Genomic DNA, 13,796 nt, shown 5'->3' on the forward strand with positions numbered 1-13,796 from the left:
TCATTTCAGTCATTTCGCCTGTACTCTTCTTTTATTCTTTTCCTACTACACCTACAAGATGGCACCTCGATCTTTCAAGAAGCTTTCAATTGCGGTCAGCGGTACCATCCCAGGGTACAAGCAGGGTGAGTGGCCCCTATTGTGACCTGGAATATTGGCCCCACACTGATGGACCCTGACCAATGCTGACGAGCTGAGTTGCAGCCGATATTAAGTCGCTGGTTGAAGCTTCAGGTGCTATGTTCGCTGCAACAGTGGATGATTCCTGCACACATCTGATTACCACGCAAAAGGACGCTGCGAAAAATGCGATCAAATGTAAATATGCCGTTTTGTTTAATTTTCGCTGCAGCTTTAGCAAACGCACCAATATCATTACTAACGGAAGACCAACAGACCAACAAGCATGCAAGGTTAAAACTTGCAAGATTGTAACAGTGGACTGGCTGGTAGCTTCGAGTGAGGCGAAGAAAGTTCTTCCCGAGAAGACCTATCTTCTCTCGGATTCAAATGTCAAAGTCGAAATCCCAAACATGGATGGTACTACCGAAAACACAAAGAAGCGTACCATCAAGCAAGAGGATGAAGATCAGTCAGAATCAAACAAAAAGCCGAAGGACTCACAGCGGACAAGCTTCAAATCCTCCTTGAACGTTCCCATCGATGACGCATTCTTCCACAATTCTCCCTTCCAAAACAAGAATGGTAAGTCTACCTCCCTGAAAGCCCCATTCTTTACTGACTAATTCCTTAGATCCCATGGTTTGGATTGAAGATTCTGGGCTTATTTGGGATGCAACACTAAATCAGGCGGACTCTGGAAAGAACAACAACAAATTCTACCGTGTGCAGTTGATCGTATCGCCAGACGAAGAGGAATTCGTTACGTGGACTCGCTGGGGTCGCGTCGGTGAATTCGGCCAGTATGCTTCTTTGGGACATGGCCCCCTTGAAGCAGCTAAGGCTGCATTTCAAAAGAAGTTCAAAGATAAATCCGGATTGAAGTGGGAAAACCGCCTGGACACTCCAAAGCAGGGGAAATACACCTTTATCGAGCGAAACTACGAGGACGATGACTCTGATGACACGGTAGAGAAGAAGGAGTCTGAAGATGTGCAGATCAAGGTGGAGAGTACTTTGACCAAGCCCCTGCAAAACCTCATGTCCTTCATTTTCAACCCTGAACACTTCCAGTCGGCGATGGCGTCGATGTCATACGATGCGCAGAAGTTACCGCTGGGAAAATTGAGTGACCGGACCCTGAAAACTGGTTTCTCGATCCTGAAGGAACTAGCGGAGCTCATTGCTGAAACTACCCACGACACAAACTGGCAAAGGTCTATTGAGAGCCTGAGCAATAGATACTTTACCACGATCCCTCATGTCTTCGGGCGGCACCGACCTCCGGTTTTGAACTCTGATCAATTGATCAAAAAGGAAGTCGAATTGCTCGACGCCCTGACCGACATGGATGTCGCAAATGAAATCATGAAAGATTCCAAACTTTCGGATGTCAACGAGCTAGATCGCCAGTTCCAGGGCCTCGGCATGAAAGAAATGACTCGAGGTAGGTCAATCCCGGTTATCTTACAAGCCTATACTAATCCGCCGTAGTGGAACAAAATACAAGCGAATACCATGAGCTAGCTGCCTACCTCAATAGTTCCCGTGGTGCAACCCACAACATGAAATATCAAGTGGGTCCTTCACCATTCAGCCTTTGATCCCATACTAATCCAATTCATTCAGATCATTGATATCTTCCGGATTGAGCGCCAGGGTGAGAATGATCGCTTCACATCCTCCCCATTCTCACAATTGAAAAACAGCGACCGCCGCCTACTATGGCACGGCTCGCGCAGCACAAATTTCGGTGGCATTCTCAGTCAGGGTCTGCGCATCGCCCCTCCAGAAGCACCCGTTAACGGGTACATGTTTGGAAAAGGCGTCTATCTCGCCGACACATCAAGCAAGTCCGCGAATTATTGTTGCCCATACAATAGTGCGAACATGGGGCTGCTGTTGCTATGTGACGCAGAGCTCGGTGATCCAATGTTGGAGCTGACCCACAGTGATTATAATGCCGGAGAGAACGCGAAAAGTCAAGGAAAGATTGCTACGCTTGGTCGAGGTCGTTGCGTTCCTGGCGGGTGGAAAGATGCGGCCTGTTTGACTCCTGAACTGAAGGGAGTCACGATGCCCGACGTGGCGGTTGGCCAGGCAGGGAACGACAATGTCTTCTTGCAATACAATGAGTACATCGTATACAATGTGGCCCAAATCAGACAGCGGTACCTCTTTTACGTTCACATGCGGTGAGCAGTCAGTTTTGATTTTGATCTAAGCATTTTATGGGTGCTATGCTTTATGGCTGGATTTCCATGGCGAGGAGTTTTCGGGGGTTGCTTTCATTCATATCATCTGCATCACTTAAGGACGTTATCCATAGCTTTATTTGGAGCCCCTTTACATGGAAACTTTGTGGCATTCAATCCAATTCGCTTATATCCTTAATTTCGAATTTACCACATGTCTGTTGGCAAAGCGAGTTGTTGGCTGAACGGACTTACTCGTACGAGTAAACCCCCATAGACTCTACATCCAGCCAACTTGGCCATAATAACCTAGTCCCTCATCCAATTCAGGATAGCATTCACGTCATCTAATAGACTGTTCTATCAAAATGATCACGTCGAAATTTAGGCTCTGTGTTCCATGTTAGGCTAGCGCGATGCTAACATCATCCACATTAGGCGAATAACCACCAATCTAACCCAATTGGGCCGTGTATAGGCTACACTAACCCGATCGGGAGCCCATAGATAGACAAACAGAAAGAACATGGTAGAAAAAAAGATATATCAACCAAAGCCTACGTTTTTTCTCCAAACCCATCATTCTTCTTTTCCGCAAACAACAATTCGACTTTCAGTATGAGCCTTGGAAATCCCCAACCCGAACCCCACCTCGCCATCATCGGCTCCCTAAACATCGACTTCGTAACAACAACACCCCGTTGCCCTCAAGCAGGCGAAACCCTCACAGCAACTTCCCTCACCATAACAGCCGGGGGTAAAGGCGGAAATCAAGCAGTCGCAGCCGGTCGCGCCTCATTCGTGTCCCCGGGCAAACAACATGGATCTGTTCGCATGATCGGGGCTGTAAGAGCGAACGATCCGAACTACAAGGCACTCCTCGAACCTACACTTCGAGCATCCGGCGTCTGCACGAAAGGTGTTACGCTTTTATCTGACTTCCATGCCCAGACTGGATCAGCGACTATCATCGTTGAAGAAGACGGTGGCGAGAATCGAATCCTTGTCGTTCCTGGTGCGAATCATACTGGTATGATGGATGTTGACCGGATTCACTGGAGTATTATGGAGCCGACTACAATGCCTTTGCCACAGGTCCTTGTTTTGCAAGGCGAGATTCCACGGTCAACTACATTGTGGGCTTTGGAGTATTTTAATAGAGCCGAAGGTCTTCCTCATGTGGTGTTTAATCCTGCTCCTGTTTTTCCCGAGGGCATTTCGTTGGAAGCTATTATGGGGACTTCGGTTCTGATCATGAATGAAACCGAGGCTGTGCAGATGTCAAGGTCTATTGCTGGTTTCCCGATTTCGGGTTCCGCTGAGAGTGCTGAGGTGGATGGATTGAAGCCAGAGGAGTTGGCTTCGAGGTTTCATATGCTTGCGCGTGTGCAGGTTGTGATTATTACGCTCGGTGCTAAGGGTGTTTATTTCTCGACTAAAAATGGCCGGTCTGGCTCTGTGGAAGGAGTGAAGGTTGGCCGGGTTGTCGATACTACTGCTGCCGGTGATACTTTTGTCGGATACTTTTCGACAGCTTTTGCGCGGTTCATTGCGACTGGGGCTATTTTGGAGGAGTTTGACGATGAGATCGAAACGGTGGTGAGGAAAGCTAATTCGGCTGCAGCAGTTTGTGTGCAGCGGCAAGGCGCGATGTTAAGTATTCCGTTTGCCTATGAATTGGCATGAGGTGTTGCATATCATTTTATGACGAAATGGATCGGTGATTAGACAAAAGGCAGGCGTTATGAAATCATTATTATGTTTATTCCATCTACTCTTGTAATTCTTCGTCAAATCTCGCAACTTGCCATCTCGATTTCAGCGAATCCGTCTCAAGCTCCAAGTTCATCCCCGTAGTAGACGTTATCCTTCTCAATCGCTCTAGCAAAACAGCTTGCTGGGATTCATGTGTCATGTCTCTCGCAATGAATAACAGACTGGCTACCAGTACGGGGTCCCACTGCTCCGGCGAGTCATTACTAGCTGCGATACCGGCTATTGCCTGCGCATGCCATATGTGTGAAGTAAAACACCTCGGGCCGGGAAGCGACTTGAGGAGCCGTGGTTTGTGTGTGAGAAGCAGGAGGGACGTTATATGGTAAACAGCATTGGCGACCAGCGCCATAGGTGTAGTAAAGATCAGAATCGGGAATGATGAGTCGTGGTCCGGATCTATCTGATCTGCTTCGCCGCCTCGGACATCCAATACCTGCTGTGCATCGACTGGGCGATCGTTATACCATTTTTGGCAATCTGACCAGAGAAAGGTCCACTGTGAGAGAAAGTGGGATTGTCGAAGAGATGGAAAAGCCGCTAATTCTGGAGAGCCGACTTGTAGGGAAGAGACGGGGCCTCCATATATCAAGGCGAGGCAGTGTCCTAGGAGACACAGGGCATGTTGGTAAAATTCGGTGATATTCGATTGCATTTCGGATTTGGATGTATGAATTGGAGACCCATTCCGTTGAAGGAATGACTGAAAAGAAATAACGGGTGCTTTGGATGTAGAGATCGAAGCTGCCAGGTCTAAGAAATAGTTAGATCTATTTTCTATTGATTGATGACTCGGGACATACCAAGTCGAAAATAGAGCCAAAATAGCGACTCCCCTGGCTCTTGGGCCAAATCAAGTGGCGACATGAATCCACGCGGATGCTCAATTAGAGGTAAAATAAGGTTCCTCCATTGTTGAAGTCCAGATGGTAAAAGCTCCTGCACCAGCAGCAAGACTTCACCAACACGCCTTTCAAGCTCAGGCTGTAGTGTCATGTTGTCTTTTGCCTCCTTGCGGAACCGCAACATATTCACGATATCATCGCTGTGATTCAAGGAGAGAAGAGATCTCTGGCCAGCCGATAGTGCAAGGATGGCGCATTGTAGGGGTCTGTTTGATCGAGAAAGAAGAAGAACCTGAACGCCGAGGGCACAGTTTGAATCGCCAGTGTCCATCCATGGACCAATATGATAACGAAAGTGTCGAAGCAAGTCTGTCTCGTAACTGGTGTTTTCCTTCGTAGGCCTGCGCACTAATCTTTGATAGCTCGCAGCAAAACCAAGGTGTCCGTGATAGGAAACAGATGCTCTCGGTTCTTCTCTAAGGACCATTTCAGTATCCGCGCGCAAGTCTGGCTCTGAATATGCTATTTGCACATCGGGGGCAAGAACGTTTAATACCACCGGGTGGATGTCTTGGTTGTGAAAGGGAATCTCTTCTTGGTGATCGAGCTTGTCTTGTCCAATGCTCTGACTTGATGCAGATTGCTGTCTTGGCCTCCCTTTGTTCATTGAAGCAGGCGATTCATCCACAAACTATATCCGACATCAGCGCGCACCAAGAAGATCTTTCTCATGAAACCACTTACCTTGATCGCCTTGTAGCCCTGTTTCATGCCATCTGGGACCTGCCCAGATCGCGGCGTCATAAAAGCCAAGTCCGATCCATATTTGCAAGTGAATCCCTTGACTTCACAGTTCGCGCATCGTGGCTTTTGCTCATCACCTGCAAATGTCAAAACCAGCTCAGTCCGACTGAAATTCCCACCTACATTTTCTTCGCCTCTTGCGACATGTCAAACAACCCGTCCTCACCCTCTGTTTGTCTGTAGGTGTAGGCTTGCGAGGCATGATTGAAGTATGTCGTGCATGTCGGGATGTCAGACACCAAAAGAGGTTCAGCAGAGCCTATGCGGACCTGAAATGAGGGAGACGGTCGTATTGTGGGGCGGGACTCGCCGAGGGAGAAGAGCGGGCTGGACCGCGTTTTTCAAAGGATTTGGTAATGGCGGCGTCCGGACGCCACCCGAGATATATCTCGATTGCTCTCATCTACACGCATGTGGGGATTCCCCAGCATTACAAAAGTATGGGGTTTTATCAAAGCTTCATTCGCCAAGCATATGCGCTCAGATCTCAAAATGAACTAATTAGGAAACTCATGCCGACTACAGACTCTCAATATACTGAGGACCACTCTTTTCCAGATCTCGCCCAGTGGCAGCACCCATACGTTCCAGGAAGTCGGTCAAACCGACGTCGCGCTGTGCCTCACGCATCAATTCGGCATCTCGCTCGCCAGTGTTGCTCTTGAACACGCGATCCATCTCCTCCAGAGACGTGCCTTTGGTCTCGGGCAAGTAGAAATAAACCCAAGCAATACCGACCGCCAGGAACGCTGCGAAGAAAATATATGTGCCCCACTCCCAAGCCTGCAACATTGGTGGAACGAAGAATGCAATGGCAAAGTTGTTGATCCAGTTGCTTGAGGCTCCGATCGAGGCGCCTTTGGCGCGGATCGAGAGGGGGAAGATCTCTGAGACCAAGGTCCAGGAGACGGGACCCCAGGTGGCGCCAAATCCTGCGATATAGAGCCAGATGAGGGCTAGAGATGTGTTAGTCTTCGTTATTTTGGTAGGTACATGCGTTGCCACTTACCAACAGCGGTCCAACCAGCTGCCACATGGGACGGCCAGTCGTGTTGGAATTTCGCCACAATCACTCCGACGATAACCATGCTGCAGAACATCACGATAGATCCACCGAGAAGCATAGGCTTACGGCCAATTTTATCGATCACAAGCTAGGCGTTGTTAGAGTAGGTACTCAACGTGTGTAGTGATTGAACATACCATTCCAGGGATAGTGCTGACAATGAACACAACGCCAGTCACACCAGTTGCAAGAAGAGCAATGGTACCACCAGTCAGACCAAGACTCACAAAGACATTGGAAGCGTAGTAAATGACTAGACGCCGATTAGTATCAATCCCATATTCGCACAGACTGAGTACTCACTGGCATCGATACCACTCCACTGCTGGAAAAACATGATCAACCACGCAGTAGTCACCCGCTTAACGTTATCCATAGTCCGGAAGCAATTGGCATACTGCGCAATCTGATTCATGAAAACACTCTTGCGCTCACGCTCTGCCAATCTCGGGAAGGCCTTGGCAAAAGCGCGCTCCTCAAAGACGGCCTCGGCCTTGATCTCCAAATACTCCACCTGAACCAGCTCGTGCTCAACAGGTACCTTCCGCATCCAAGCAAGAGTAGCCTGTGCCTCTTCATCGCGGCCCTTCTTGACCAGCCAGCGAGGTGAGAACGGCATAAACCAAATTCCACATGCGAGACACACGGCTGGAATACCCTGGATAATGGAAGGAAGACGCCAGGCCAAATCGGACTGCATCGCGCCCGTACCGCCGATGTTGTTACTTCCGTAACCAACCCAGAAGGAAATCATGATTCCCAAGATCGTGGCGAACTGGTAGAAAGACACCAACAATCCACGCATCTCTGGAGCTGCTAGTTCGGCATTGTACAGTGGCCCGACACCACTGAACAGGCCCACGCCAAGACCAGTGAAGAAACGACCGGCATACAGAAGAGAAGGGTTTCCCGCTGTGGCGCCGATGTAAAGATAACTTCCCAGAATAACCCAGCAACACGCGAAAAACATGGTGTATTTGCGGGAGAAGATCTCGCCCAGGATACCCGCTGTGAGAGATCCAACAATACCTCCCAACTGCAGAACGGAGGTCAACCAACCCGTTGCTGTGGAAGATGCGACGACAGTCGGGAAGTTTTCCACGAAGCGGGTCATGACCAGAGATTGGCCGAGGACGCCCTGTTGGTATCCATACTCGAAACCACCGAAACTGACAAGGTTAGATTGTGATGAAGAGCTGCAGAATAGGGAAACTAACGAGGCAAAGAATGCGATGAAGAGTACTTTCGGATTGTCAAAGATAGACTGCCACATGGACTTTTTGACAATCTGCGCTCGTGGAGCAACCTCCACATCAACAGAAGATCGATCTTTCATGGCGCAAACAATGAAACTTCTGGACCCTTAGAAAGAAAAAAGATAAGACTGAAAAAAATCATCTAAACCCAAGGACGCCGACCCCATATATACAAAAAACCCTGTCATCGCGCGTACCTAAATCGTACCATAAAAACTTAAAACTTCCCCAGTCTCGGCCTCCCGAGTCACGCCCCCGAAAAAACATGGAGAACGAAAGTGCGGAGAGTGAGCCACTAGGCTTGAACCAGAAGACCGTAGCCTACGGTTCCCGTTTTGAGAACACGGGTGGATCCACTCGGTTAACTAAGGGAGAAATCGGGGATTCTCACCCAAAGACTGGCACGGAACGCGCCAAGAGTGTAACTGAAACTAGTGTGCCGTAGAGGTGGTCGGACCATAACTTCCTGATTAGGATGCAGAGGCAGAGACTTTCTCTTTTGGCAAAGTCGATGCGGGGAGAATCAACGACTGTGGGGATCATGGGATTGACTGTTGTTTTTGTTGACGTAAATTTCTTCTATGAAAGCTTGATGTTGTCGGGGATAGTCGGTGGTCGTATGGGTCAAGGTAGCAATAGGATTTCTTGATCGATGTAGATATAAAATGTGTTTCGCAAGAGAGATCGACACATGTGTATTCTCGATTGTTGATTCTATATTGACTTGAGTAGTGAACTAGACATGCATCCTATTTCCTTGTCGCTGCTTTGCAGCTCTCTATTACCTTTTGTGGCTGGTGCCCATGCTCTACCCAAAGCTTCCCGTGCAGAAAAGCACTATGCGATCATGGACAACGATTGGTACACAGCAGGCTTCGTACCATACCTCATCGCCCTCGACGGAGATATAGAAATTCTCGGTCTAGCCTCAGGTACGTCAAGTTCCATCCAAAACCAAACATATCTCAGACTCAACATCCTCCAGACACAGCAAACAGCTGGCAACCCCAAGGAGCCCTCCACGCCGTAGCAACCCTAGAAGCCGGGAACCTAAGCTGCATCCCCGTCTACCCCGGTGCAACATACCCACTCATCAACACACCAGAACGGTTCCAGGCATGGGAAACCATCCACGGAAAACTGCCCTGGGAAGGCGCTTTCGCTCCAGAGAACAAGACCGCCGAGGCTGCGGGTAGCGATCCTACCTCTGGGAACCCGAATCGTATTGTCAAAGCTGCGTTCAAGGAAGGGTTTCCGAAGGGAAGACCGGAGAACTCTACCTCTGCTGCGAACTTCATGGTTGAGATGGTGCATAAGTATCCCGGTCAGGTATCTATTTACTCCGCTGGGGCGTTGACGAATGTTGCACTGGCCGTTCGAATGGATCCTGAGTTTGCGTCGCTGGCTAAGGATTTGGTTATTATGGGTGGGTATGTGGATTTGAACATGTTGATGGCTACGGGGAGTATCCTTCTTGCTGATCTCCAGTCTGATGTGAGTTGAGCATTGTCTATCATTTTTTTGAGGTGTGCTGATAGTTCTAGATCAACCTTATGATCGACCCTGAAGCTTCGAAGATCGCATTAACGGCCGACTTTCCCAATATCACTATTGCCGGCAATGTCGCGAACCAAGTCTTTCCTAGTCAGGAGTTTGCCGATGAGGTCTACTCCGTTCCGAATCCCTACAGCAAGCTGTTCCATGATTATTACGATCTTTCGTTCCCATTCTGGGATGAAACTGCTGCGGCGCTTATGGTTGATCCCTCGCTTGCTACCAATCAGACCTCAGGTAGGTTCTCGATACTCAGTGAAAGACAATTGCTAATGGTTTTAGTCTATCTGGATGTCGACATTTCCTACGGCAGTCCCAATTATGGTAACATTCATGTATACCAGGAGGCTCTGGCTCCTAGTGGAATTCGAGAGGTCAATTATGTTTTCCAGGTTGATGCGGACAGACTGAAGCAGCGGATTAAGCATGCGCTCCAGTACCCGAAGACGTGTGCGGACCTGAAATAGATGTCCCCGGGTTTTATTTGTAAATAATACATATCGTCAAGCCTTATTTTATGAATACAAATGACATCAAACCTGAAAACCTGAGACAGGAAATGTCAAGTCTGGAATAATCTCCTTAATATAAATTGGTATCAAATCGCTGATAATATCTCACCAGGCTCATACCCCCAAGCCCGTTCCAAATCTTTTAGTCTCCAAAGCGCACCCCAGCCAGTCGTCTCCTCAACAATCTTAAAAAGCCTCGCCACCTCAACATGTTCACTGTGGTGACTAAGAAGTTTGCCCGCAATATACAGCGGCTGGATAGCGTTAATCAAATTGCCACTGTGCGGATTCGTAAGCGAAATTCCACAAACCCTCCGTGCATGCCAGATGGATGAGTAATGTGGTCTAGACGGAGGTACAATATGTTCCGGGGGCTTCATATCAAGCATTATAATGCAGGCGGCATGGTACAACTGGTTTCCCGAGATAGCAGCCCAGTGCGCGAAGAGGATCTCCGGGAAGATCTGACCGCCCCCTATCCCCGTCGTTTTGACGGGTAACATGGCCGGGGGTCGTTGTTCAAGCCAGTATTGCAATTCGTTCCATAGACAGGTCCATCGTTCGGTAAATGGACGTGGGTCTTCAACCATTTCGCCCAGCTCGACGTATCTGGTCTGTCGACAGGAGAGATCACATGTTTTCGCGCATAGGTAGACAGCCCAGTTAGCGTGCATATCTGGAGATATAACTCCCTTCTGGCAAAAGGAATCTCGAATCATATTATCTCGTTCCGTGGGTGTGGCGGTTTCAGGCATGGCAGGCACCCATTTTTCCAGCGGAAGCACTGTACTTTCTGCGCCGTTGGAGATTATCGCTCCACATAATTCCATGCGCGCGTAACACCAGAACACAGCTTGTAGATGACCCCCTGATAATCCATTCACATTGAAAGAATCGAAAAGAGCAGCGCAGCCCTCGACATGGCGGCGCCAGTCGCGCGGACTGACGGACATCAGTTCCATGACGGCGAGGATACACACTGTTGCCAGCACATTCGGGTCCTTGGCTTGGAGACATGGGCCAAGGAGACGAATAGATTCCTGATACAGCTCCAGACTATCATACGCCTTATCTAGACATGCCTTCCGCTCCGTTTGGCGGGCGGAAAAGGCCAAGATAGCATAAAATAGCGCAGGCGACCGTTGCGCCAAAATAGGGATGTGAACACCGAAATGACGCGACTCGTCGAATTTGTCGAGGTATGGCGCACATTCGGTGATCCAATTTTTGAGATAGTGAATTAGACGAATTTTCGGTATGGATACCCGGGTGAAGTCTAGGTTTTGACGGGATGTTCTCGCGGTCCCTGCTGTCCCTTCAAGTGGCTCAGAGGGAGGAGATGTGTAGCTGCTTGGATCAAGACTAGCTACTGCGCTGAAAAGTACGCAACGCAGTTCCTCTTGTAGTTCTAGGAAGCGCGGGTTTGCGGCGTACTCGTCCGCACTGGAGAATGTTCCTGGCGATAGGAAAGCTTCTTCTTCGAAGACTGGGGCATTGAACGATTCCCCGAGTCGCCCATCGGGTAGTATTGATGGGACATCGTCCATGGCAATTGGGCGTTGGTAAGTGTAGAATCTGGGGTAGAAAAGGTTTCAAGGTTCGGGTGGAGCAAAGACTTAGTCACGAAAAGAATCGACCCATGGAACGTCTAGTCTCAATATAGCAGGTCCAACAGGCTCGTATGTGACATGATAGACTCGCGAACTCGTTTGGGGTTGCCGACATACCAAATGTCACAGATTTTATTCACCAACCTGCTTCTTCAAGACCTGCAGGTCATCAGCCCCAGTCCTGTTGGCTGTGCTGTCCGTGAGAATAGATCCAGTGGGTCATTCTATCATATCTGGAGTGATCCTTGACTTCCTTTGCGCAGGTAGTTCATAAACTTGGTGATTCGACCTGAGCATCGCTCAAGTACAAGTATCCCTTGATGCCTAGCGCGCAAAACTTCGATATCATGGTGGCTCCAGACTGCTCAAGCATCTGATCATGATTCACGATAGCCAAATTTCCTCGGCCAGAATAAGCGCGTCATTTTCTGAAGTGCCCAAAGGGAGTTGTGTCGTGCGAAAAATGAACAATCTCTGAAGAAGCACCGCACTGCTGCCTCACGAACCGGGCTCCCATTGGCAATATCACAAATCCACGACATACGTCACCTTCAACCCCTTTTCTACAATATCGCACTCAGCTACAAATCACAATGCATATACGTACAAGATACCCAGTATCGACCCACAAAACCTCAGATCCCTCCCTAACAAGGAAAACCAGCAAAAGAGCCCGCCAAGCCCCGCCTCCTGCCATCCCCCACCACATGCATTAGAAGCCCCTCGCAGGAGGAACCAATGATGCCAAGCACCACCAGCCTGGTTTAGCTCGCGTCTAGAAACTAGGGGGTTTCCTGCCTTGTTTCATTGGAAAATCCAGTTTGTCTCTTCCACTGGCTATGGAGATATGATAGCGATGCCCCACCTTGAACGGCCCTAATCACTCGCTTAAAGTAGTTCGCTCTTATTCCCCATAATTAGTAGGAACTGCTTCTAAAAATATCTGGCGTTGCAATAGGGGAGTATTAGATGACGACCGTTATCATTGATAGGTTTCGAATCGATCTATATAAGATGGAAATGCAGAACACTTTGGTTTCGCCACCTACAATCGCCCGTAGTACAAGTAATGAAGGCGACGCAAGATGTCAATTCCCGTGACAGACAGATCATGAACATATGATTCATAAGCCAGCCTTCACCTATCACACCAACCACTCAATGATCAACCCAGCACGCCCCTGTCGATCCCTTGGCTCGTCTCACAATCATGGATCGGCAGTGTCTCCACGGGAGCATGGCAGCCCCATATATTTCAGGCACGGGATATGTGGAATGTTATAAGACGTCGTTCCCAGTGACCTGACATTCCTGAATTCTGGATATACTTCTCCGCCGTCGCTCATTCCAAAGTATGTTTCTACCAACCCAAACCTTTCTGGATACATTTGCTTTGAATTTATCTTATTGCTCTGAAACTTCAATCTCCCCAGCCTAAACTATCTATCTGCCTATTCCATCTTATCCTGCGTCACCACCATCTGCTATTTACAATTTTCAGTATTGCTGCTATTGAGTCATAGCTAACAACTCATCTAGAAAACAATACTTCTTACTCTCCCTCAACTTCAAAATGCAAGCCTCTATCTTCATCCTCGGCCTCATCGCCAGCATCACCTCCGCCATTCCCACTCCCGAGACCCAATCTACATGCCTGAACGTACGTGAACCTGAACCGAAACAGCCCTTTACACGACAGCATCTTCAACGAAAATGAACATCACCTAACGTCATCATAGGAATTTGAGGTCTGCCGCGTCAGTGCTCCGATGGGTGATCCCCACCAGTGCTGTATCAGCAACATGATCTGCCAGCCATCCGGCCACAGCAACAGCACTATGGGTGTAAGTTTTCACCGCCACACTTTGAACATTCAACACGCAATGATGTTGATAATTTTGATGGAGTTCCATGCTAATATTTTGATAGATCTGTATCAAGGAGGATGATGAGTACAAGCTGCCGCAGTAAAGTATCTTTGCATCACCGCGAAGGTCTAATTCGAGTTTGGACTCTGGCTGGAGGAAATTGCACATAGCAATGGTATAGCAATCGTCGGGT

General features: G+C 48.7%; 8 protein-coding genes across 8 annotated transcripts; 5 read left to right on the forward strand and 3 right to left on the reverse strand.

The window, feature by feature from the left end:
- Positions 1 to 58: 58 nt before the first annotated feature.
- Positions 59 to 2,319, forward strand: N7484_010478 (uncharacterized protein; the record flags this gene model as incomplete). Its single annotated transcript, XM_057120865.1, has 6 exons — positions 59 to 125; positions 205 to 318; positions 397 to 705; positions 755 to 1,567; positions 1,615 to 1,697; positions 1,750 to 2,319. The coding sequence occupies 6 exons, from the start codon at positions 59 to 61 to the stop codon at positions 2,317 to 2,319; spliced, it is 1,956 nt and encodes a 651-aa protein (XP_056966619.1).
- Positions 2,320 to 2,933: 614 nt separating this feature from the next.
- N7484_010479 (ribokinase) lies at positions 2,934 to 4,001 on the forward strand (the record flags this gene model as incomplete). Its single annotated transcript, XM_057120866.1, has 1 exon — positions 2,934 to 4,001. One exon carries the CDS (start codon positions 2,934 to 2,936, stop codon positions 3,999 to 4,001), a length of 1,068 nt encoding a protein of 355 aa, XP_056966620.1.
- An 85-nt stretch (positions 4,002 to 4,086) lies between these two features.
- N7484_010480 (uncharacterized protein) lies at positions 4,087 to 5,117 on the reverse strand (the record flags this gene model as incomplete). The annotated part of the gene is made up of 2 exons (XM_057120867.1): positions 4,087 to 4,841; positions 4,892 to 5,117. 2 exons carry the CDS (start codon positions 5,115 to 5,117, stop codon positions 4,087 to 4,089), a joined length of 981 nt encoding a protein of 326 aa, XP_056966621.1.
- A 1,139-nt stretch (positions 5,118 to 6,256) lies between these two features.
- N7484_010481 (sugar porter family MFS transporter) lies at positions 6,257 to 8,139 on the reverse strand (the record flags this gene model as incomplete). Its single annotated transcript, XM_057120868.1, has 4 exons — positions 6,257 to 6,693; positions 6,747 to 6,891; positions 6,941 to 7,056; positions 7,107 to 8,139. 4 exons carry the CDS (start codon positions 8,137 to 8,139, stop codon positions 6,257 to 6,259), a joined length of 1,731 nt encoding a protein of 576 aa, XP_056966622.1.
- A 185-nt stretch (positions 8,140 to 8,324) lies between these two features.
- On the forward strand, positions 8,325 to 8,504 carry N7484_010482 (uncharacterized protein; the record flags this gene model as incomplete). Its single annotated transcript, XM_057120869.1, has 1 exon — positions 8,325 to 8,504. The coding sequence occupies one exon, from the start codon at positions 8,325 to 8,327 to the stop codon at positions 8,502 to 8,504; it is 180 nt and encodes a 59-aa protein (XP_056966623.1).
- A 297-nt stretch (positions 8,505 to 8,801) lies between these two features.
- On the forward strand, positions 8,802 to 10,080 carry N7484_010483 (uncharacterized protein; the record flags this gene model as incomplete). The annotated part of the gene is made up of 4 exons (XM_057120870.1): positions 8,802 to 8,991; positions 9,045 to 9,553; positions 9,604 to 9,850; positions 9,896 to 10,080. The coding sequence occupies 4 exons, from the start codon at positions 8,802 to 8,804 to the stop codon at positions 10,078 to 10,080; spliced, it is 1,131 nt and encodes a 376-aa protein (XP_056966624.1).
- A 131-nt stretch (positions 10,081 to 10,211) lies between these two features.
- Positions 10,212 to 11,672, reverse strand: N7484_010484 (putative C6 transcription factor; the record flags this gene model as incomplete). The annotated part of the gene is made up of 1 exon (XM_057120871.1): positions 10,212 to 11,672. The coding sequence occupies one exon, from the start codon at positions 11,670 to 11,672 to the stop codon at positions 10,212 to 10,214; it is 1,461 nt and encodes a 486-aa protein (XP_056966625.1).
- Positions 11,673 to 13,308: 1,636 nt separating this feature from the next.
- Positions 13,309 to 13,706, forward strand: N7484_010485 (uncharacterized protein; the record flags this gene model as incomplete). The annotated part of the gene is made up of 3 exons (XM_057120872.1): positions 13,309 to 13,395; positions 13,475 to 13,579; positions 13,665 to 13,706. 3 exons carry the CDS (start codon positions 13,309 to 13,311, stop codon positions 13,704 to 13,706), a joined length of 234 nt encoding a protein of 77 aa, XP_056966626.1.
- Positions 13,707 to 13,796: the final 90 nt, after the last annotated feature.

Source organism: Penicillium longicatenatum (assembly GCF_028827895.1).
Source record: "Penicillium longicatenatum strain IBT 33135 chromosome Unknown contig_7_segment0_segment0, whole genome shotgun sequence".
Classification (NCBI taxonomy): Eukaryota; Fungi; Ascomycota; class Eurotiomycetes; order Eurotiales; family Aspergillaceae; genus Penicillium; species Penicillium longicatenatum.